Below are 24,372 nucleotides of genomic sequence, written 5' to 3' on the forward strand. Positions count from 1 at the left end.
TTCTTATCTCTCTAGAGAGAATCAAGCAATAACAGAGCCTCTTACTGTGAATGCGTCACCATGAGTGCATCCAACTCTCTTTTGAGAGCTGAACACTGTGCAAATGCTAGATTTTTTGCATATGCTTTCAACTACATACTGTTTATTTACTAGTGTGTTCTAATATGTAACTATGTCATGTTTGGTCTCATCTGACAGCCTATAAACTTAAATGAATGGTGGTGAAATTAATAGAGATATTAAAGTATCCTAATGTACAATCTAGGTACTATTGGTTAAACATGCATTGAGGAGAATATGTTAATGTTCTTCTCCCCCTCTTGATCTCCACTCATTTGCCTCATCTTTTGGTTTCTTGTCGGTTGGGTTTCGGTGTTGGTATTCCACTTATGTTTAACAATGCTTTGCTCAGGGTACAAGAAGGAAAGGTAACTGTTGATCTAGGAGAAAGGCTTTAACCCCGCCACTCCCGCACACTGGTGCGTAACCTCATACTATGAGAAAGGCTTTTACGGCCTTGTTTGCACAACAGTGTATTATTTGTTACAACTAAGTTTTCTATACAGTATGTTGTTCCATTCTACTGTCTGTATATTTAAACATGTAACTTAATAAATAACTTTGGCTGCTTTAAAGGCTTTGAGAATCTTTTATCACTGCTGATGTTGAAAGCTAAAGTGATTATAACTTTCGTTATCTAAACGTTCAGGTAATCCTATTTTTTCCTATCAGTTCTAAGAAAGACCTTTACCTTTAAAGAATAAGAGGTTAAAGCATAACAACAACTTTAATGGAGTCAGATTAATTATATTGGAGTCAGATAAATATTTGAATTATACACGTCATCCTTCAACTGCCTTTTGTTCCGATTATTGTTTCAAAATAGCAGCGTAAGCTTTCAGCTTTACATTAGTTTTATTAAGCTTTAGACTATTGCGAAAACCATTGAACTCATCGTTTGTTTTATGATAAGATTTATGACAACACCCAAAAGATAAGGACTTGCACTTCTGTGATAATGAGAAATGAGTGAATGACTGAACATTCTTGATAGTCCTCAACACCTAGCCTACGTTGTTGTTGAGGTTTTTTCCCTCTTAATTATTCATTCCAGTTTGATCCACCTTAAACTAGTGCCAGCTGAGACCACCCTCCTATTTGAGACTTGAGATACGCTCAATTGGTTACATAACAGGCTGATTTCAATGAGACGGTTGCAGGCAAAGCTGCTCTAACTATTAGGAATAGAAAAACATTGTTGTGGCATTTTTTAACTCTAAGGGCTTGAGACCATCTTCAGTTAAAAGGTAAGTAAATTTTGTGTCATAATTGTCAAGCTTACAGCAAATGTTTAGACTGGTGTCTGTCTTTGTGTCATCATCTGCTGGCATGTGATATTTTTCTTAATGATTAACCAATGAATTCAGCACATCCATGCCAAACATTTGTAATCATTTCAGGAATACCTTATTAAATATGCATATCACAAATGATGTATAGACATTATAGTGTAATCGCGTGTCCTTTTTAATAACTCTGTGCATTTTTTCATGACCATGTGCTTTTTTTTTTTTTTTTTTTTTTTTTTTTTAAGTAATCATTCATCTTTCCATGCAGACTGACAGCATGGCTAAGCGTGTTGCTGTGATTGGAGCAGGCAGCTCTGGGCTGACCTCCATCAAATGCTGTCTGGATGAAGGGCTGGAGCCAGTGTGTTTTGAGAGCAGTGATGACATTGGAGGACTCTGGAGGTTTAAGGTTAAAATGAAACTCAATTTTAAACATTAAATGTCTGAAATTTAAATATCTTAACAATAAAGGTGAAGTGTGTCCTTTCTGTGCCATCTGCGGTACCACATGGAAAAACAATGACTGATGTAATGATAATTGACAATAATGATTTTTAGCACACTACAATCTAAATAATACAAGATCAGGTGCCAGTGCCATTAGCTCATGCCTTAAGAAAGTTCAAATTTATTTGAAGTATAATTTTTGTGACATTATAATTGACTTTACTGTCACTTTAATCAATTTAATGCATCCTTAATGAAGAAAAGTAATAGTCATGTAAAAGTCTGACTTAACCCAAACTTTGGAACAGAAGTGCCTATTCAATAATGAATATATTCATTGTTATTGTTGCACCATTTTAATTAATTTTCATTGTCATATTTGTTGAAGTTTTAGATTTGTTGATGTTTTTCTAAATATTGTTATGCTCCGACCTGTTTGATTTGCATTTTATTAATTTAATATTATTATTAAGATATTTTTGATTAAATCTGAGTGCTGTCTCACTCCTCCATAGGCTTCTAAGACATTATAACTTGCTGGCCCAGAAAATGTATTAAAGACATCGTTAATATAGTCCAAGTGACTCCAGTGGCTCAATCTTAAGTTTATAAAGCGACGAGAATACTTTTTGTGCGCAAAAACAAACAAAAATAACGACTTTATTCCACTTTTCATTTCCTTCTCTCTGGGCCTCGAGTCTTTTCACGTAGTGTTTAAGCGTAGCGCATCTGTGTTGTACGTCACACGTAGGCTCACTATTGGCCGACGCTGGTCATGTGTGTCATACGTGGTGACGTGCAACACACCCTTGTCTTGTCTTAGAAGCCTATGGAGGAGTGAGACAGCACTCAGATTTAATCAAAAATATCTTAATTTGTGTTCCGAAGATGAACGAAGGTCTTACGGAGTTGGAACAACATGAGGGTGAGTAATTATTGACAGAATTTTCATTTTTGGGTGAACCAGAGCCCGTCTACGGAGAGCCTGCCCACTCCCTATTAAGTCCTATTGTACTGAATTTTGGTTGTAGTTCCACCAGAGTTCCACTGGGGGCGATCGCCCATGAGTGCAGAATGTATGGGAGTCTATGGGGCTAGACGGCTAAATTGGTCTCTTTCACCCGATTGCCGTTGAGATATCTCAGATTTGATTGTAGGTTTTGCAAGTTCAACATGGGTTATAGGTCGAAAGTTGAATGAACGAGTACTTATGTCCTTTCGATTTCTTACAGGTTGAGTTGTTGTTGCCCATAACACGCTAGCATTCTGCTAATGAACGCTGATTGGTCAGTGAAGGACTGATTACGACCAGAGATACCGCTTGATGGCATCGCGGCATCCGAAGCGGGACCAGAAACAAACAAAACAAAAACTCTTCTAGCACGTGTGTTTACCTGTGTCAGCTGTGTTGTCGATGCCTCAAGAGAAAAGAAAGCGCAGAGCGCGAAAGCACCAAAGTGACTGAAGGATTGGCGTAAAGCAGTATCTCTGGTCGTACGATGTGTATGACGTCATTGACACTTTAAAATACTTTTTAAAGCAAATAAGTGACTCTAAAAAATCTAACACCCAGCAATGTGTAATTTCTTTGCATCTCCTTTCGAATACAATATTCAAATTACTAAAAAATTATATCCTGAGAAAAGTGGATTTAGATGGGTATACTGCCAAAGACCTCCATTCATTCTGCACTCATCCTGTGAGCGCCCTCATATGGAATCAAAGTGGAACTGCAACCATTTCAGAAGCCGGAAGTTTACTGAGAGTGAAACTTCTCGCCTTATTAGACATTCTCTGGGTGAACTAACCCTTTAATAGTGTGTTTTTGACAGATTTCCCAAACACTGCCATTGGTCAACAAACAGATAGCCCCGCCCCAAACAATATTGGATGAGTCAGTTTTGTTTACACTTTTGGGGGCAAAATATAAAGTTATGGGATAAGATGGGATAGGGGGCAGTATTTTTACATTAAATTATATTACACACTTCACCTTTAAAGGTGCATTGCGCAAGTCTCCGAGTTTTTGCAGAACTATGCCCCCTTCTGGCGACACGCGAAACTGCAACCAGAGTTGTGCACGCGGTTACGTGGAGTTGGGGTTTGGGATGAACTAGAAGCCGGTCTCTTTGAATCCATCTTCTACTTTTGCAAAAGTCGCTTGAGTTGTCTTCGCTGATGCGGATAATGGCGGCGAATACACAAACCTGCCAGACATAGCCAGGTGAGCGTGAACGCGCATGACGTCACGCCCAGTCGATTCCGACCCGAATCCCTCTTATTTATTTTACTGTACAGGATTATAGAGGCAATCGCAGTGATCATAGAAGGGCTCATTCAGCCCATCAGGCAATTGTTTAAGCATGTATGGGTTAGAAAAACGGGTATTTTTAACATGAAATGTTGCGCAATGCACCTTTAATCAAACATTTCAAAGCTGCTAGTGTTTTTTTTTTTTTAAAATAAAAACATCTGTTCTAATCAATCTGTTAAAAAGTCATTGATCGTTTCCCTCTGTTCATTCACAGGAAAAACCTGAGGCAGAACGTTGCAGCATTTATCGTTCTCTCACAGTGAACACCTCTAAAGAGATGATGTGCTATAGTGATTTCCCTGTGCCGGATCATTACCCAAACTACATGCACAACTCTCTGATCATGCAGTACTTCAAACTCTATGCTGAGCACTTCAATCTGTTCAAGCACATTCACTTCCAGGTATTTAACACATTGACATCACATCCACTGAGATTTATCCAAGAAATATATTTTTCCATCCATATTGGTCATATAAGACATATAGGAGTGTTTGTTTGATAACAACGTTCTAGGAACACATCTTACTTCTCACATTATTACAAGTGTGTGTATGAGTTTGTTTATAAGAATTATTCCTTTTATAAAGATGAAATGTAGTGTTTAAAGGAGAACTTGGTAACTTTTTTAACGTAATAAAACTGTCTAGAAATCATTTGGATGGTTAAACAACCTGTTCTGGTGATATTGGTGACTTTCCCCGCTCCCCCCAGCGTTCCCAGGCGGAAAACCAACCTTGCAACTTGGGGACTACCGTCCCGGCAAGATAGAAATTGGAAGTCTTGTGAGAAGCGAGCACGAGAATGAGAACGAGCGCGAAACACAAATTGCTTTACGGCAATTCGACATAAACAAACACGCATGTATGATGTATTACCCATAGACTGTAAAAAAATAGGTATTACCAGATTACCCACCTCGGTAGACATAGCTCCACACGATACAGTTGGCTTGCTCCGATCAAAACAAACGCACATGAGCAGCGGTAGAGAGGGGGAGGAGGCCGCCGCAAGTGAGTTTTTTACGACCGTGTTGTGAAATATACACCCTCCCACAGCTGTAGGGGGAGCTCGTGGGGAAAACATGCGACAACAAAAGGGAAAATCAGCGAAGAAGTGAGTAGAGTTCGCTAGAGTTACCGAGTTCTCCTTTAAGCTCTACGTGGTTTGGTGTATTTCAGACCACAGTTCGCAGTGTGAGGCAGAGGCCTGATTTTTCTGACTCAGGTCAGTGGGAGGTAGTGACTGCAGACAAAGATGGACAAGAAGAGAAACATGTGTTTGAAGGGGTGCTTGTGTGTGCAGGACAATACACACAACCCATCAAACCCCTCACACACTTCCCAGGTGATCTGACCATAAGATAACAGATTGTTAAATTGACTTTACTATGCAGCATTCAGAACTATGTGTAATACTAATTCCCGGTATGGCTCTAATATGTATATAGAAGCATCAGTATATTGGGTAACACTTTATTTCAATGGTCCACTTTAGACATTCTACTAACTAACTATAAGTAACTCTTTATAGCCTAACTATCATTATAGCCTGATCTCACGGCAAATTCGTACGAATTCTACGAGGTGGCTAATTCGTACTAATTCATACGACCTCACTCGTACGAATTAGTACGATTTTTGCTAAATCGTACATATTTTATGAATTGCCAATTCGTATGAATTCTTACGAATGACCTATACCCATCACGTACGAATTAGCCAATTTTCCCTCACTCGTCCAATTCGTACGAATTTGTCGTGAGATAGCGTTGGTCATTAGAGTATTAGTACACTGTCTACTTAATATCTGCTGATACTTATGTTAGGTACTTATCTGTTAATATTTTGATGGTCCCCCAACAGACATTCTACTAACTGTAAGTAACTTTGCAACTATGTCAACTTACTAACCCGAATCCTAACACCTAACCCTAACCTAACAGTCTACTAATACTCTAACGAGAGTTAGTTGACATGTAGTTGCAAAGTTACTTCATCGAAATAAATTGTAACAGTATAACATTTACTGTAATTTTGTCTACTACAGGTATTGATACATTCCCTGGGACAGTAATTCACAGTTGGGAATATAAGGACCCTGATCCTTACTTTGGGAAGAGAGTTGTGATCGTTGGGATTGGGAATTCTGGTGGAGACATTGCCGTGGAGCTTAGCCGAGTGTGTGAGAAGGTGTCTAATATATTTTTTACAGATAATTTCTCTAGTTTTAGATTCTCAGAAGGGTCAAAATCAGCATATACAGTATATGTGGAGGCAGTAGACAAATTAGTCTACACCAATAGACAAATTAGTGACTGAGTAATGTGTTCTTTTTATGACCCAACTGACTGTATTTCACATTAAATAATATTATTGCAATGTTCTGACAGCAAAAGGAAAAAAAAAAATTTTTTAAAGAAGCTTTACAAAAGCAAAATATTAAATATAGTACACTACTGTTCAAAAGTTTGGGGTCAGTAAAAATAATTTTAAGGAAGAAATAAAAAAATTATCAAAAGTGACAAAGACTTTTATGTTGTTACAAAAAAAAAACTATTTTAAATAAATGCTGTTATACTTTCTATTCATCAAAGAATCCTGAAACATATGTATCACCATGGTGAGCTTCTTTTAAAAATCTTTTGAATGGTAGTGTATTTGTAAGTAATGAACATTAAACTTTCTAGATCCCTACCCCTGCTGAATCAATCTTTAAACTCTTTGAAAAGGGCTATACGGTCATTACATTTAACCCTCACAATTCTAAATATGTATTACTCTCTTGGATCTAGTTAATAACTAGTTATTTCGATAAGTTCAAATGCACTCTGATCAATCCACTAATTCAGTTTTCCTTTCTCACCCTACTTCGGTCTCCCTATTCCTCACTTAGACGTTCCTGAGTACCCGTAAAGGGGCGTGGGTCATAGGTCGCATGGTCAGTAAAGGGCTTCCTCTAGACATGACGATGGTTAGACGAGTTCGAGATCTGATTTACTGCCTCTTGCCTAGATCTCTGCTCAACTGGATTGGCGAGAGAAGCCTCAATCAGAGATTCGACCACAAGCTGTATGGACTACAGCCTGAGCACAGGTGAAGGGACAAAATTTTGTTATCGTTGATGAATAAAGTAAAGCCCTGACAGTTTGTTTAAAAATTACATCATCATTCACCGTGACCTTTGCCTATATTTTGTGATTCTAGAATCCTTGACAAGCGTACTATTATCAACGATGACCTCCCAGGTCGCATTCTGGTTGGAGACCTGGTGATGAAACCAAATGTGCAGAAGTTCCAAGGCTCGACGCTTGTCTTTGATGATGGGACTGTTGAAGAGAAGATTGATGCAGTGATCTTATGCACAGGCTATGATTTTAAATTTCCCTTCCTCCCCGCCTCCTTAAACTCTGGTGCTGATGGAGATCTGAAACTCTACAGAAGAATCTTTCCTCCATCTCTAGAGCGTCCAACACTGGCCATCCTGGGCCTGCTGCAGACCAAAGGGCCGATCATGCCAGCTGTAGAACTGCAGGCTCGCTGGGCCACCAGGGTCATCGCAGGTACTGAGCAAACATGACAAGTCATGAAATATTATTTTGACAGTTATAGAAGCATATATTAAATGCTTAATTGTCTCTTCGTCAGACAATTAAGACTTAAACACACCACGCCTTTATACTCACAAGTGACCCCCCCCCCCCCCCCCCCCCCCACAAAAAAAAATTAAATAATATATATATATATTAGGGCTGTCAAATGATTAATCGCGATTAATCGCATCCAAAATAAAAGTTTGTTTACATAATATATGTGTGTGTGTACGGTGTATAATTATTTTCTATATATAAATACACACACATGCATATATATATATATATTTAAGAAAAATGTGTTATTTATATATAAAATATTTATATATAATATGAATTATATATAATATAAATATGTGATATACACTTGTGAGTATAAATGCGTGGTGTGTTCTATTCTTAATTGTCTGACGAAGAACCTACGCGCTCGAAATGTTACCACCTGTGTATGAGTCTATTATTAAGTTTTCATATTTTGGAGCCATGGTGTGCCGACTTTTTTTCCTTTTTTATAAATTTTCTTGTCGAGCACCCAATTTGAGCAATATGTTGCTTTGGATGTGCGTGCTTTTTGATCTGATTTTACTTTTTTTTTTTTTTTTGAAAACATTATAATGTAATGCATTACAGTACTGCTTTACTCCCTTTAAAAAGTAACTAATTGCATTACTTAGTTACTAAGTAATGCATTACATAACATTTGCATTACTTTATTTCACCTGGGCTGGGCTTGCTTGTTTTATTTTTAATAACACTTTTTTTTAATATATATATATATATATATGATGCTTGTTAGTAATTGAAAAAAACTGTAATAACAAAAAACTAAAAGTTCTATTTTTGGCAAATGTAAAAGCCCTTTCACACCAAAAGTGAAATGAATAAATGAATGTTCCTGTGCTGCAGAAGGCGCAGCTCAAATAAACTTTTCAGCTGTGCTGCCATTCTTACTCCTGATTTCTCTCAACATGGGGACAGGAGAGGTGTCATTCAATAAATGAGGGAATCATGTAACTTGAATCACTCAGATATTTTGTTGTAAATTCAAAATGAATGCGTTACTTTACTAGTTACTTGAAAAAAGTAACAAGTTACAAGTAAAACTCACGTATCTTGTAATGCATTACCCCCAACAGAGTTTATATATGATTATAAAAATATGTTTTTCATAATTTCCGCACAATAAATATTTATTTAAATCTCTAGATAATAGTTTTCTATATGTATTATAGTAATATTTTTATAATGTATTTTAATAATTTACGAATAAAAGTCTGGGACAAGAATAAAATGAGTAAAATAATAAATCAGTAACACTTTACAATAAAGTTTCATTTGTTAACATTAGTTAACATGAACTAGAACATTATATACTAATACAATACTATAGCAGCAACAGATGTCGGTGGGGTGGACCTGGATGAATATGCGTCATCTATTTGTGGCTACATCAGTAAATGTATTGATGATGTCACTACCACCAGGAAGATAACCATCTGTCCAAATAAGAAACCCAGGCTGAATGGAGAGGTGCTGTGTCTTCTGAAGGCCCGGGACTTAGCCTTTAGGAAAGTAGATGCACTTGCACTGAGAGTGGCGAGGAGGGAACTAGAAGTTGGGATCAAGAGGGCAAAGGCTAATTATACTTGGAAAATGCATGGTCATTTTCCACCAATGACCCCCGGAACATGTGAAAGGCCATCAAGCAGTGGTGGACGAAGTACACATACCATGTACTTGAGTTAAAGTATAGATACCCAAGGTAAAATATTACTTAAGTAAAAGTAGAAGTGCTGCCTTTAAACATTCACTATATGTATTGTGAAAAACGCTAATACAAATAAATGTGAATTGAATACAATTATAATAATAATAATAATAATAAAATGTTAACATCGATTGATTGCCATCTCACGATATTCACAGAGCACTCAGCTTAAAAGAAAATCAAATACAAATAACTATGAAATAGGGTGAAACAGCTAACTTAGCTGACGATACAATGTTCATGGTAACGTCACATAGTCTATATTTTAACATGCACAATGAAACCGTTTTCTGCAAGCTACTGTTAGATTTCTCATTGTAAAAATGAGTGAAATGAAAATGGCTTACCTTAGATTGGAAGGAGAATTATTGTAAGAAGAAATTGTACAGGGCCAAGGCAGGCAGAGACGGCAAAAAATGAAGGACTCGTTCTTCTTTTCAACTACTAGGCCATGGGAGTTGTGGAAAGTAGAGTCAGTAGTTTCTTCCATCATTTATTAAGACATTGGCACTCAAAATGTTATGCTGTTGCACTGATGTGATGTCACGTTGAACCTTATGTTCGCGCTATACTGCCAAGGCGCTAACAGGGGCAAACAAAACAAGTTCAAAACAAAACGCGCGCTGTACTGTGATTGGTGGCTCGTTTGACCAGTTACGTTTTTATCCACTCATAAATAAAAAGGAACGACTGAATTTGAAAATGTAGTAGAGTAAAAAGTAAGATATTTGACTTTGAAATGTAGTGAGTTAAAGTAAAAGTCTCCCCAAATTGAAATACTTCAGTAAAACAGATATGCAAAAAGCTACTTATGTACAGTAACGAATTACATTTACTTCGTTACTGTCCACCACTGGCATCAAGAGCATCACCGACTACAGCAGGAAAGATGTTTCACCTCACTTTCCCAGGCTGTGGTGCCAGTGTGTCTCAAGACATCTACTATCATCCCCATGCCCAAAAGCTCAGCCATGATGTGCATGAATGACTACTGCCCAGTGGCTCACTCTGATAATCATGAAATACATAACGGCTGGTTATGGCCCACATAAAGGATACCTTTGACATTAATGTGGACTCCCTTACAGGAAGAACTGGTTTGCATCGGATGAAGTTTCATCGGTCACCCACTCTGCAATTGTCCTGCAGACTCTAATCAATAAACTACTGCTGCTTTGATTGAAACCATCACTTTGTTACTGGGTCCTTGACTTTTTAACGAACAGGCCACAGACTGTTAAAGTCCATGGCATTTCATCTTGACCTATCATCCTTCACACCGGCTCCCCCCAGGGATGTGTCCTGAGCCCCCTGCTGTACACACTATTAACATATGACTGCTCGGCTAAATATCTGGGCTATCATATTGTGAAGTTTGCTGATGACACAGTTGTGATGGGATTGATATCCCACAACGATGAGTCCTTTTTCATATATGAATTCTCCTTCTGTTCTTCAAGGACTAAATCATCTTCCTCCAACCGATAAAATGGATAAAATAATTGAGAAGGACATAAAAGCTAATTTAAAGAGGTAATTATGTATTTACCTTGATGGTAATTCCAAATAGGGTTTGGTTTGACAATTAATCTATGCTTGTTTTGAACTCTCTGCTATCTCTCTACAGTTACCCCTGTCCTAAGATGGCTGCCCTTCAAGTGGACTATATCCCTTACCTAGACACAATAGCAAAGGAAGTGGGCGTCTGTCCCAACATTGCCTGGCTGCTCCTGAGGGACCCTGCTGTGGGACTGAGGGCTTTCTTCGGCCCCTGTACTCCCTACCAGTTTCGGCTAAGCGGACCAGGGTATTGGAGAGGTGCCCGTCAGGCTATTCTTACTCAATGGGAACGTGTGGCCAAACCCATGAAGACACGGCCCATTCCAGAAACTGCATCCTTCAGTTTGTTCTTTTGGCTGGGCCTGTCAGGAGGGGCTGCAGTGATTTTTGCCATTATGGCAATGCAAAAGAAGATCCCACTGTTCCTGAGAAACCCATCTGTTTCTTATATCTCATAGAAAACCCATATTCGATTTTTGGGTAGCTCTGTTTTGAATTTGCACTTTAGCCTTATTATTCCTTATTATTATCTAATTCTTGGAATTCATTATTTATAATACCCGTTATATTTGAATCAAATTAAACATTACCATTGTGGTCTAATAAGTATTTTTTCCCCTTATATCTGTGTCATAGAGCTGTGCGATTTATTGGTACAAGATTACCAATCTCAATTCAAACACCCACGTGTCTTATTTCTAAAAGACAATGATACTCCAGTCCAGTGTCTATTAAACATTTGGTAAAAGTAGCCTACACCGTGACCAGAACATTCAGAGGCTCGGAATGTCCTCCTCGGAATCTGTGTCTTCCAGATTCGCCATCTTCTTCGTCTCCCTCGTCGTGCCTGTGTATACTCACCACTCTCCCAACACTGGTGTGTGCTTCATCTTCCACAGCTTCATCCATCATCATCTAAGACAGTTAGTATCTCCGGTTCCTTATCCTCCATTATCATTCATCCGCTACAGTTCCCATCGCTGCTTTTCACTTATCATCAATAAACTGTTTACTCTTCTCAACCCTCTTGTTTGGAGTGTCTGTTTCGTTACAAAGGGAACCCAAATATAATTTCCATACAATAAGCATGGAGTAATAACATGCATCTATGCAGGTCTACAGAAAAAAAAAGTAGCCTGCTTTGTAGAGGTACGACGCAACACTTAAAGGGATAGTTCACCCAAAAATGTATTTCTGTCACTCACTCTCAAATTGTTCCAAACCTGTATAAATGTCTTTGTTTTGCTGTACACAAAGGAAGATATTTGTAAGAATATTTGTAACCAAGCAGATCTCTGGAATACTCAAAAAAAAAAAAAGAGAGAGAGTATTTTTTTTGTCCTACTATGGTAGACAATGCATGGGGCCCAAAATCTGTTTGGTTACCAACATTCTTCCAAATATCTTCATTTGTGTTCAGCTGAACAAAGAAATGTATACAGGTTTGGAATAACTTGAGGGTGAATTATTTTTTTATTTTTTTTGGTGAACTATCCCTTTAATATTTAAAAAAATATATTTAACCCTTTCATGCATGAATTTTGTAGCCTGGCATGCCAGACCTACATCAAGATGTTAGGTCTGGCTACTTACCATTGGCACGGCTCAATCCGAGGGGCGGGATAAACGGTTGTCTCTCAAAATCCCTCTGCACACAATAGCATAGCTACAGAGCAAATGTAAAATAGGCGGATATTCATACCCCTATGGTCAGAGCAGTTAAATAAGGCTGACTGGTCAATAACGTTGAATTAGTTACACATTACATCAGCCTATTCAGTGGTCCACTGAAGAGGCTGATATTTAACTATTCCATCAAAACCCATGCAAATGCAAGAAAATGCTTTTTGAATAGCTGTCCACTGTAGTGACCTCTATGAAAGGGTTAACTAATTCAACGTTATTGACCAGTCAGCCTTATTTAACTGCTCTGACCATATTGGTATGAATCTCCGCCTATTACATTTATGCAGGGGTGAAGTTTTTGTGTGGAGTGACCTCACTGTCTGCTTCACACTAGGTAAGATGGTTCGCCATAAACTTTTTGTTGACACTAATATCCCTCCACTATCGTTTGGGACAGGTGTGTTTATAACGAGCTGTTGTTTGTCCGAATACTGGTTTTATAGTAGCCTACATGTTCTTGTTGTCGGAGCTTTAGCAAGTTGATTTCACAAAATAGCCTAACTTACATAGGTTACACACCGCAGTTAAGATAGTTTGCAGTTTGAAATTAAGATTTTTTATTATTATTATTATTATTTTCGCTGTCTTTTAAATAATATCATTCTTGATTTGTGAATGTGACGCGGTCCTCCAGTCCTAAATCGGCGTTCGCGACTCTTAATTTTTGTTATACTTACAGATTTAAGATTAGTAAGTAAAGCAGTGCAGTCAAAGAAACAATAACGAACGTAATTCTGTTTTTCTGGTGGGATTCTGTCCTGATTCAGTTTCTGCTGTCGGATGAGATGTTGTCAGGCTGTCAGTGCCATTACCCTAACGTTATTTTCATAATTCATGATTGATATATTTAAGTGTGAGCTTAATGGTGTGTGGATATATATATATATATATATATATATATATATATATATATATATATATATATTGTAATAACTGCAGTTATTAAGCGTGGGAGCTGACTGGAGCTTAAACTACGCTATTTACTTTTACTAGGCTAATTACTAGCGCGAGCTAGAGCACTCATGTCCCATACACCGCTCGACCATGAGTGTCTCAGCAAGTGGAGCATCAGTAGCACAAACCAGCAGGAGGCAGTACTATTATCTTACTCTCTCTTTTATTCAGAACAACAGAATAAGAACTGCACAGGCAAAACCCCATCTTACACATCTCTTACCACGACGGTGAGAACCACATTTTTACATAAAGCAGTAAATGAACCAAGAACACTCAAACTAACTCAAACATAAACACACATAACTTTACTAACACAAAAACCCAACCATCTTGCTTAAATAACGCATAAATCAACCCCCAACAAACAAGTACCCATAATGCACCCAGCTGCTAGCGCTGACTGCCAGGTCATTACAATAACCCCCCCCCCAAGAGGGTTAGTGTCCCCACAACCCTAATCTCCCACAACAAAATCCAACAAATGTCCCGGTCGGCGTCGAACACGCTTCGACCTCCCTGGTGTTCTACCCCCAGCGCCAGGCTCAGCCCTGAGTCCGTTATTGTCCATCTCGGCGCTGGGAGTGGGTTTTGGGGAGCCTCTCTGGCTTCCATCAGTCTTTTGCTCTGGAACCAGTGGGTGGTATGGTGCCAACCGGTCCTTATGAAGCACCACCCGTCTACCCCGTCCCGGCATTCGGACCCGGAAGACAACCTCAGAAATTTTGTCCAGAACCTCCCCGGGTCCCTGCCAATGATGAGTCAGTTTTGGTGACAACCCCCGCTTCCTCTGGGGGCAGAACACCCACACTCTGTCCCCTGGCCCAATCATAGGCCCATGGGCCCGGGCATCGTATGCCCGCTTCTGGCGAGCTCCAGCGTCCTCTAGAGCCTCCCTGGCCAGTTGATGGACCGTACTCAGACGCTCCTTCAATTTTCTGAAATAATCCAATTCTGGCCCCCCAGCAATCTCCGGCTCGGGGGGAGACCCAAACACCAAGTCCACTGGTGTGCGGAGCTCCCTCCCAAACATCAGTGCCGCCGGTGTGCACTGACTCGACTCTTGCACCGCTGTCCTATATGCCCACAGGACCAGGGGCAGATGCTGGTCCCAGTCTCTCTGATGCTGACTGGTCAAGATGGCAAGTTGGGTGGCCAGGGTGCGGTTGAACCGCTCAACTAATCCATCGCTTTGTGGGTGGAGGGGAGTGGTTCTTGTTTTCTTCACCCCTAATCGCTGGCACACCTCACTGAACAGTCGGCTCTCAAAATTGCGCCCCTGGTCACTATGAAGTTCGTCCGGCACCCCAAACCGGGCGAACATCTCGTCCACCAGTCGCTGCGCCGTCGTGGAGGCACTCTGATCCGGCACTGCATACGCCTCTGGCCACTTCGTAAAATAGTCCATAGCGACCAGGACAAAGCGATTGCCAGCCTCTGTGATGGGAAACGGACCCAAGATGTCCACCCCGATCCTCTCCATAGGCGCCCCGACTAGGTACTGCTGCAACGGCGCATGAGAGCGTTGGCTGGGTCCCTTCTGTGCCGTGCAAATATCACAGCAATGAACGTACAGCTCTGTATCTTGCCGACATCCCGGCCAGTAGAACCGCTGCCGCAGTCGCCGCACTGTCTTGGAGTTCCCGAAATGACCGGCTCCAGCTGCCCCATGAACCCAACGGAGGACCTCCGGCCGCAAAGCGTGGGGAACCAGGAGTTGCAGGCGGTCGATGCCCCCCCCCGGTGCCTGCCACCGCCTGTAGATCACGCCTTCGTGGAGCTCCAGGCTGCCCCACTGGGAATGAAGTGTCTTGATCTCAGGCCCCTGGGAGGACACAGCTGGCCAGTCCGGACGGGTTTGGGCCTCCAACCAGCCCCTCACCTTCACCAGAACTCGATCATTCGTCTGATGTTGCCTCAGCTGCTCAGTGGTGAATGGCTCCCCATCTCCCCCACTGCCACCGGGCCTTACTGCTGCCGACGATGGCCCCAGACCTCGTTCTTCCTGGCGACTGCAGTACCGACATTCGTCAGCAAAGCATGGACGTCTGGAAAGGGCGTCAGCGTTAGCATGCTGCCGCCCTGGTCGGTGCTGGACCTCGAAGTCATACTCTTGAAGGATCTCCAGCCACCTTGCCACCTGACCCTCTGGCTGGCGGAAATTCAACATCCAAGTGAGGCTAGCGTGGTCGGTCCTCAGTGTGAACCTGGTGCCCAGGAGGTAGGGCCTGAAGTGACGGACCGCCAGGACCACTGCTAACAACTCCCGCCGGGTGACGCAGTAATTTCTTTCTGGGCGACTGAGGCTGCAACTATAATAGGCCACCACTCGCTCTCCATTCTCCCCCCTCTGAGATAGTACGGCCCCGACCCCCACGTTACTGGCATCAGTGTCCACAAGGAATGGTTGGTTGGGGTCAGGGTAGGCCAGGACAGGAGCATCGATGAGAGCGGCTTTAAGCTGTTGAAAGGCCACAGTGCAGTCCTCTGACCACCCAAATCGTCGGCCCTTGTTTGTCAGCTGATGTAAGGGGCTGGCGATGGTTGCAAAGTCTCTGACGAACCTCCTGTAATACGAGGCCAGACCCAGGAAGCTCCTCAGCTCAGTGATGTTGGTTGGTGGGGGCCAGTCCCTCACCGCGGCCACCTTTGTTGGGTCGGTAGCCACCCCGCTCTCACTGACCACATGCCCCAGGAACAGTGTCTGGCGGGTGAGCATGTTGCACTTGGCCGGGTTCAACCGCAACCCAGCATTACGGATGGCTGTCAGGACCTCCCGTAAGTTGTGTACAGCCTGGTCAAAGTCTCTGGCATGGACTAACAGATCGTCCAAGTAAACCACACAGCGGGTGCGGGGGATGTCTTTAAGGACCCGCTCCATCAGCCTCTCAAAGGTGGCTGGGGCATTACACAGTCCAAAGGGCATCACTTTAAACTGCCACAGTCCTTGCCCTATGGTAAATGCAGTTTTGGGCCGGGCCTCTGTCGCCAGCTCCACTTGCCAATAACCGCTGCGCAAGTCCAAAGAGCTGAACCAACAGGATCCAGCTACATAATCCAATGCATCATCAATGCGCGGCAGTGGGTATGAGTCCTTGCGGGTGACCGCATTTAGTTGCCGAAAGTCTACACAAGGGCGCCACCCCCCCGTTTTCTTCCGCACCATGACCATGGGTGCGGCCCAGGGACTGTCTGAGGGCTCAATAATGCCATTAGCTGCCATTTCTCTGATCATTTCTTCAGCAGCCTGGCGTTTGGCGAGAGGCAGTCTATGGGGGCGTAAACGAATGGGGGCAGCGGGGCCAGTGTCAATGTGATGCTGCACCAGAGCTGTTCTGGTACAATCCTCCTCTCGGGCAGCAAAAATGTCCACAAAGTCTCCCAATAGGCATTGTAACTGCTCCTGCTGTGGTACACTCAGATGCTCACTGCTTCGCCGCCCCAACTCCTCAACAGCAGCAACAGTTTCAGGTGACGTGGGGGCGGATGGAGAGTGGGGTGGTAGTGACTGAGATGCACTGGTCTGAGCTGCAATAGTCCCCGGAGGCTCACCCTGGGTCTCTGCAGCTCTCGGGTGGCGGTTGGGGGCCGGAGCTTCTCCATGACGGCCCCGGCCCAATCGAAGAGGCACGGTTTCGTTACCTAGGCATAGGGCGGCCCCTGGCACATCGACACATGCTCCCCAGCGGGCCAACAAGTCCAAGCCCACAATACACTCATCTCTGATATCGGCGAGCCAGAACTCGTGGCTCGTCTGGCTCATCCCCACCACCACAGACAGCAGCTTCTTTCCAGGCATTACTGTCCTTTCACCTGTGACGGTGAGCAGTTCGGTATTGGTGGGGGTCCAGTCCTTCGGAAGAGGACCGTCAGTTTCCGACAACAGTCCTTTTCGTAGTAAGCAAATGGTGGACCCCGTATCTACCAGGGCACTGCAGGGCTGCCCATCAACAACACAGTCCAGGTACAGTCCTCTGGCAAAACCGCAGCGCCCTACGGTAGGGCAGTCGTAATGGAGGGGTGTTGAAGAACGGGGTGAGGGTCCCCTCACTGCCTCACTCCGAGGTCGTTTCCCGGGGGTGACGTTGCCCTGGGCCGGGGGCTCGGGGCAGGGCAGTCCCTGGCGAAATGCCCCGGTTCCCCGCAGCGGTAGCAGCGGTCTAGCCTCGACCTCCGTCGGGGGGTCGCTGCTGGTTGAACACGGCTGACCTCCTCCTCAGATCGGACCCCGTCCCCCTCCCATTCGGCTGCTCTCGTCAGATGACGCCGGAGTGGAGATTGACCTGTCGCCGTCCCATCCTGTAGCACATCCTCAGCTCGCTCAGCCTCTCTCAGCGCCTCACTTAGATCTCGGGGTGACAACAGGCGGACATGTTGGCGGAGCCGCTCAGGTGTAAGACCCCGCAGAAAAGCATGGAGGCTCAGCTCTTCCCGTGCTGCGGCCTGGAAGGTAGGGTAGCCCTTCCGGGCGTAAACCCGGATATCAGCGGCGAAAGCGCCCACACTCTCTCCCTCGCGGCGACGTCGGTTATTCAGCTCCTCCCTGCTCTGTTCTGCGGAGGTTCTCTGCCCGAAGCGGCGGTTGAGAGCAGCGGTGAGGGCCTGGAGATCACGCCGCTCCTCAGGAGATAGATCGATGAGGACCTGGAGCGCGGAACCCTCCAAAGCGAGGGCCAAGTGGATCGCTGTCTCCTCACAGCTCCATCCATCGTGGAGGGCGGCCAGGTCGACTTGTGCCAGGTAGGGCTCCAGGGGCGTCAACCCGCTATATCGTGGCAGCTTGGCAGGCGATCGTGTGAGGGGGCCTGGCCGGCCATTGGTTTGGAGTGTCGGTGTGATGGATGGAAATTCATTCTGCCTGTGACTAGGAGAGCGGTACACTGTCCGGTGTACACTAGCGCCATCAGGCCGGTGCGGAGCCCTGCTCCTCCACGTCGTCTCACTCGTCAGACGCTCTAGCATGATGCTGTTCTCTTGAATGGCACGCTCTAATTCGCCTATACTTTGCTCCATAATGGCGTCTTCGAAACAGCCTAAATCCCACTTCTGACACCAATGTAATAACTGCAGTTATTAAGCGTGGGAGCTGACTGGAGCTTAAACTACGCTATTTACTTTTACTAGGCTAATTACTAGCGCGAGCTAGAGCACTCATGTCCCATACACCGCTCGACCATGAGTGTCTCAGCAAGTGGAGCATCAGTAGCACAAACCAGCAGGAGGCAGTACTATTATCTTACTCTCTCTTTTATTCAGAACAACAGAATAAGAACTGCACAGGCAAAACCCCATCTTACACATCTCTTACCACGACGGTGAGAACCACATTTTTACATAAAGCAGTAAATGAACCAAGAACACTCAAACTAACTCAAACATAAACACACATAACTTTACTAACACAAAAACCCAACCATCTTGCTTAAATAACGCATAAATCAACCCCCAACAAACAAGTACCCATAATGCACCCAGCTGCTAGCGCTGACTGCCAGGTCATTACAATATATATATATATATATATATAGCTTTTTTATGAAGTTGAAGTTTGTATGACAAAAAAAATATATGCATAGCTGTGATGGAAATAACTGGTGGATAGCGTCATGCCTTGGAAAAATGACAAAAATCTCTAAAAGATAATGAAATCATATGGGTTTCAAACAACAAGTGAGTTTATAATTTATGACATTTCTTTCTTTTTGGTGAATTATTCCTTAAATAAAAATGTTCTATCCTCTGCCTAAAGTCTGACAGTTGTGGATCATCATGGCTAAACGTGTTGCTGTGATTGGAGGAGGAACCTCTGGGCTGACCTGCATCAAATGCTGCCTGGATGAAGGCCTGGAGCCAGTGTGTTTTGAGACCAGTGATGATATTGGAGGTCTTTGGAGGTTTAAGGTGAGATATGTCTATATGATTGGGCCCACTGAAATCATACATATGAAGAAAAGGTGTCCAAGCACTGAACCCTGAGGCACGATGCTGCGAGAAACTGATGCAGTTTGTCTCTTGTCTTTCTATCTTAGGAAAATCCAGATCCAGATCGTGCTAGTATTTACCACTCATTGATTATCAACACTTCAAAGGAGATGATGTGCTACAGTGATTTCCCTATCCCTGCCCACTTCCCAAACTACATGCACAACTCCCTCATCATGGACTACTTCCGAATGTACGCTGAGCACTTCCAGCTCAAACGGCACATCCGTTTCCAGGTCTGGCCTGAAAGCTTATGTGAACTGTGAAGTTAGGAATATACTGTATCTCATATTTATCTTAGGTTTTGGGTGTTTCAAAGGTTCACAAATTCATGTTTTGTGTTTCTTAGACAAAAGTCCTTCATGTTACCCCAAGGCCAGACTTCCCTCACTCTGGTCAGTGGGATGTAGAGACGGAGTCTAAGGATGGTCGGAGAGAGAAGCAGGTGTTTGATGCTGTGATGGTCTGCACCGGTCACCACTGTCACCCTCACCTCCCTCTAAAGGACTTTCCAGGTGCAGTACATGTGATGACTAAGCAAACACAGTCTATGTGCAAAGTGCAACAACATAAAGTCAATAAAAGTCAAACTGGGACACTCACAGCAAACTTTAGTTGTACAAGAGTCATTAGGCCTTATCACAGCCAACCTACAATGTGAATAAATCACTCACATATGCGAGAGGCGAGAATTTCACGAGAGGCGACTAAAAAATGTCTTTAATTAGCCAATGGCTAGTAAATTATACAATTACAGTCACCTTTAGTTGAGTTAGAGGCAAAAAATAAGTTTAGAGCAGATATCATTTCATTGCCTGCTGAGCTTTACACATCGTTGCTTGGCTGAGAGCGCCCTTTGTCGCTTTCTCTCACACGCCTACTCTCACCGTGAGAGAAAGAGAGAGAACAAGGCTCGTTGACAGAACTGTTGGACCAGTGCTGCGTCGGCATGAAAGTTTGTCATTTGCATGCTTGTTTTTGGCAATCTTAACATTCAAGCGCAAGACAACACGAAAGATAACACGTGCGCACTGTACGCAAACTGCACGTCTGAAGCATGCACCCAGAAAGCTACGTCTGATAGCACGTGAATAATGAATTGAGCTCTCGTTCATGTCTTCTGGCGCTTGAATGGACAATTTCACATAAAATTATGTCAAAATGCCTGTCTTGGCGAGTATCCTAGTAAACATAGTCGGTTATGAGTTAAGTGAACATAAACAGTCAGGAAAGAATTTATTACAGACTGTATTACAGTTGTTGTAGCATTAAGCAGAATCTCAGGCAGTTGAACAGAAATATTGGTTATGATTAGTAAGTTTAAAAGGTTTTGCAACAAGTTTTAAAAAATAATTCAATAACAAGTCAATGATTTTACTAATTTACTAATACAAAAATAAATAATAATAATTGAAAAACTACCTTGTAACCAAACTGCCTTGTAACCAATCAAGTCAGTGTGGGATCATCAACGAGTGGATCTCTGGGCTGGAGTTACAGTCAATCCATTTTAAGGCATGAAGAAAAACATTTTCAAGAAAAAAAAATTATTAAATATGTAATTTTGGTGATCAAAGATGAGTTTTAAGGGATAAAATTGTTGACTACAGGGGGACATTAAGGATTTATATAGATAAGATATATTGCACTACATATAACCTAAACAGCGATTTCCTTTCTTGTTGTGGCTAATTGTTTAAATTGCTCTTTAGGAATAGACACGTTTAAGGGGAAATTCTTCCACAGCCGTGACTACAAAACCCCCGAAGAATGGCGAGGGAAGAGGGTAGTTGTGATTGGCATTGGGAACTCTGGAGGAGATATTGCTGTAGAGCTGAGCAGAATGGCCAAACAGGTGATATGCCACAAATACAGTATAAATAATTATAGTATATGAATTATAAAGCCTCTGCATTCCACATTGTGTCCCTTACTTACTTTCCCTTACTTCTAGGTTTATCTGAGCACCCGAAAGGGATCTTGGATACTGAATCGTGTTGGAGACAATGGTGTTCCATCAGATATGATGTTTAAGCACAGAGTGCGTGTTTGGCTTATTAAAATATTGCCTGTTGGATTAATCAACAATTTGAGAGAGAATCAACTCAATAAACGGTTCAACCACAAGCTCTATGGGCTGCAGCCTGCGCACAGGTACTGTGAACACTGGAGGAAACAAGACTCTGCTGACTTTGGTTCATGAAAGTGTCTATATAATGTCTTTTGTTTATTTCCCAGAGTTTTCAGCCAACATCCCATGGTCAACGATGATTTACCAAACCGGATCCTCTCCGGTACTGTCTCTGTCAAGCCGAATGTGCAAGAGTTTCGTGGATCAAGTGTGGTTTTTGAGGATGGCACAGTTGAGGATGACATTGATCTGGTGGTGTTTGCCACAGGATACACTTTCTCATTCCCCTTCCTGTCTTCACATGTAATTCCTGTCTCAAAGAACAAGGTATCCCTGTACAAATATGTGTATCCCCCAGCATTAGAGCACCCAACTTTAGCCATGATTGGTCTGATCCAGCCTCTGGGAGCCATTATGCCCATCTCTGAGATGCAAGCGCGCTGGGCCACGCGTGTTTTTAAAGGTATCAAACATGATGCTGATCTTCTACATAGAAAACTAAGGGCTGTTCTTTATATATATGTTCATATTCATACAATTCAGAACAACAAAAGGTCTACTTTAATAATACTGTTAATATATTGTCAGGGTTCTCCTCTGACAGTTCTGTTTGTCGTGTTGTTGTTCAATGTCTCTTTGTTTGTGTTGTCCTTAAACACATGGCTCTGTCTGTCTGTGTTGGCCATGTGCTCATCTTGTCCTGCCTCCTTGTTTCCAATTGCCACGCTCACCTGTTCCTCATGTTCTCAGCTCCCTTTATAATGTGTTCTCTTTCCTTCTTGTTTTGCCAGTTCGTTCTGCCTGCTTGTGCTGTGTTATAGTTGTTGCTAGTAGTCTGTAGTAATTTCTTATTGAATTTACACTTAGATCTAATCTGTCTATTCTATTCATGTTTTGTTCTTCCTGCTGTTCCAGAGTATCCTTGCTATTGTTTAGTATATTTTCCCCCTTAGTTTTCTCTGCTTAGTTTTCAGTTACTTTAGCATTTCGTTTTTTCCTAATTAGCCTTAGTAGGCTACCTTTAACCTTTATTTATATTCATTCTTTATTCCTAGCATTAGTTCTCCTCTATTAGCTCTCTTCTTTTGTTGTAGTTTCTTTCTAGTTATTGCAATGCATTAGTTTCCGCCATCTGTCTTGTCTTGTCTCTTCTTGTGTTTGCTGTGTCTCTTGTTTGTTACAGTCCTGTCTTACAAGCTGAGCTTCCCTGGCCACTCTCTCTCCCTGCCCAGCAGCAAGGGGTGCATTGAGTTCTTGCTTGGCCATCGCTGCTATCCTCCAGTCTCGCACTGCCTTGTCATTTCTACTCACCAGCCTATTGTAATCTTGGGCTCCCAGCTTGTTATTGGTCATTGTTACCTGCCCATTGTTTGGACTGTGTTCACCTCTTCCCTTGCCTCATTGTGTCTTGTCTGTTGTTTGTTAATAAATCAGTGTAACTAATTCTGCACTTGAGTCCTCTTTCATAGATCCCTGACATAAAGTATATACTATTTCTATTACCAAAAAATGTTGTAATGTAGGTTTCATGAGCATTTTCTCTCTGACATTTAAGCAAAGACTTTTGACAATTAGACAATGACTTTTTCTTGGTTTTGGTCTTTGTATTAGGTTTTTATTTTTTATTTTTTTATTGGTTTAAAGTTCTGAAAGTCACAGTATGATGACATAGTACTTAAAAAACGGGGTATGATTGCAGGGTATAATTATTCTTTCAGTTTTACTTTAAAGTAACATATGAATGTCAGAACATTTAAGTACACAGTGTTTTTGTACTTAACAAACTGTGCTTTGCTCAATAGGACTTTGCAAACTGCCTCCAATGAGTGCAATGATGAAGGACATTAAAGCAAAAGAGGAAGCAATGGCTCAAAGGTTAACTATATAGCACAGCATTTACACAATTTCTACAGTTAAAATGTCATTTAAGTGTATCTTGATGACTCTTGATCATACTGTCATGCAGGTATGTGGCCGCCCAGAGACACACCATCCAGGTGGACTACGCCCCCTACATGGATGAATTGGCTAAACAAGTGGGTGTCCGTCCATCTATCCTGAAGCTGCTCCTGACAGACCCTAGACTGGCTCTGAACATCATCTTTGGGCCCTGCACCCCATACCAGTTTCGCTTGCATGGACCGGGCCGATGGGAAGGTGCACGGCAGGCCATCCTGACTCAGTGGGATCGAGTCACAGAGCCCCTGAAAACACGCTGTGCACCGGAGCCGCAGTCACAGCGCTCCTCGTATTCACTCTTATTCTCAGTGTCTGTTGCAGCGCTGCTGTCTGCTCTGTATTACAGCAGGGCCAGTCTGCACTCACTCATAGCAGACCCTTCATCGCTCCTCGACAAGATCAGGGCTATTGTACCATTGCCAGTGACCACAAAGTGACCATGTAATGTGTATCAGAAACTTAACATACTTTATTTGAAATCTTATATCATAACAAGTGTACTTCAATTAGGGTGAATTGTAGTCAACATCATGAAAATTAATTGACACATCATTTACATAAAATGCTTGGTACTGAATCGCAGAGTGCCTAAACATGTGTAACTCAGTTTGTGTATAATGAACATTTCAT

The 24,372-nt window shown here is 42.5% G+C and overlaps 2 protein-coding genes across 2 annotated transcripts in view; both read left to right on the forward strand.

Moving 5' to 3' along the window:
- Positions 1 to 1,186: 1,186 nt before the first annotated feature.
- On the forward strand, positions 1,187 to 24,315 carry LOC311304761 (uncharacterized protein). The gene is made up of 23 exons (XM_084431997.1): positions 1,187 to 1,307; positions 1,618 to 1,758; positions 4,325 to 4,513; positions 5,292 to 5,457; positions 6,160 to 6,302; positions 7,006 to 7,205; positions 7,317 to 7,672; positions 10,931 to 11,003; positions 11,098 to 11,486; positions 15,233 to 15,891; positions 16,495 to 16,627; positions 17,092 to 17,191; positions 17,500 to 17,668; positions 18,036 to 18,264; positions 18,927 to 18,985; positions 19,428 to 19,571; positions 19,700 to 19,888; positions 20,002 to 20,167; positions 21,365 to 21,507; positions 21,607 to 21,806; positions 21,891 to 22,246; positions 23,586 to 23,658; positions 23,750 to 24,315. Exons 2-23 carry the CDS (start codon positions 1,627 to 1,629, stop codon positions 24,177 to 24,179), a joined length of 4,698 nt encoding a protein of 1,565 aa, XP_084288123.1. The 5' UTR covers positions 1,187 to 1,307; positions 1,618 to 1,626; the 3' UTR covers positions 24,180 to 24,315.
- The window catches only part of LOC311305243 (flavin-containing monooxygenase 5-like), a 36,569-nt gene continuing 25,177 nt past the window's right edge, over positions 12,981 to 24,372 (forward strand). Inside the window, exon 1 of the mRNA XM_084432821.1 lies at positions 12,981 to 13,050. The gene's annotated coding sequence lies outside the window, so the exon portion shown is untranslated. The remainder of the gene's footprint in view (positions 13,051 to 24,372) is intronic.

This window comes from Rutilus rutilus (genome assembly GCF_951802725.1).
Source record: "Rutilus rutilus genome assembly, chromosome: 15".
Lineage (NCBI taxonomy): Eukaryota > Metazoa > Chordata > Actinopteri > Cypriniformes > Leuciscidae > Rutilus > Rutilus rutilus.

Coding starts and splice junctions, on each gene's coding strand:
- LOC311304761 (XM_084431997.1), top strand. CDS start 1,627: ATGGCTAAGCGTGTTGCTGTGATTGGAGCAGGCAGCTCTGGGCTGACC. Junction 17,192..17,499: donor GTAGTGACTGAGATGCACTG/GTCTGAGCTGCA, acceptor GACGGTGAGCAG/TTCGGTATTGGTGGGGGTCC. Junction 18,265..18,926: donor AGCGGCGGTTGAGAGCAGCG/GTGAGGGCCTGG, acceptor TCTTTTATTCAG/AACAACAGAATAAGAACTGC.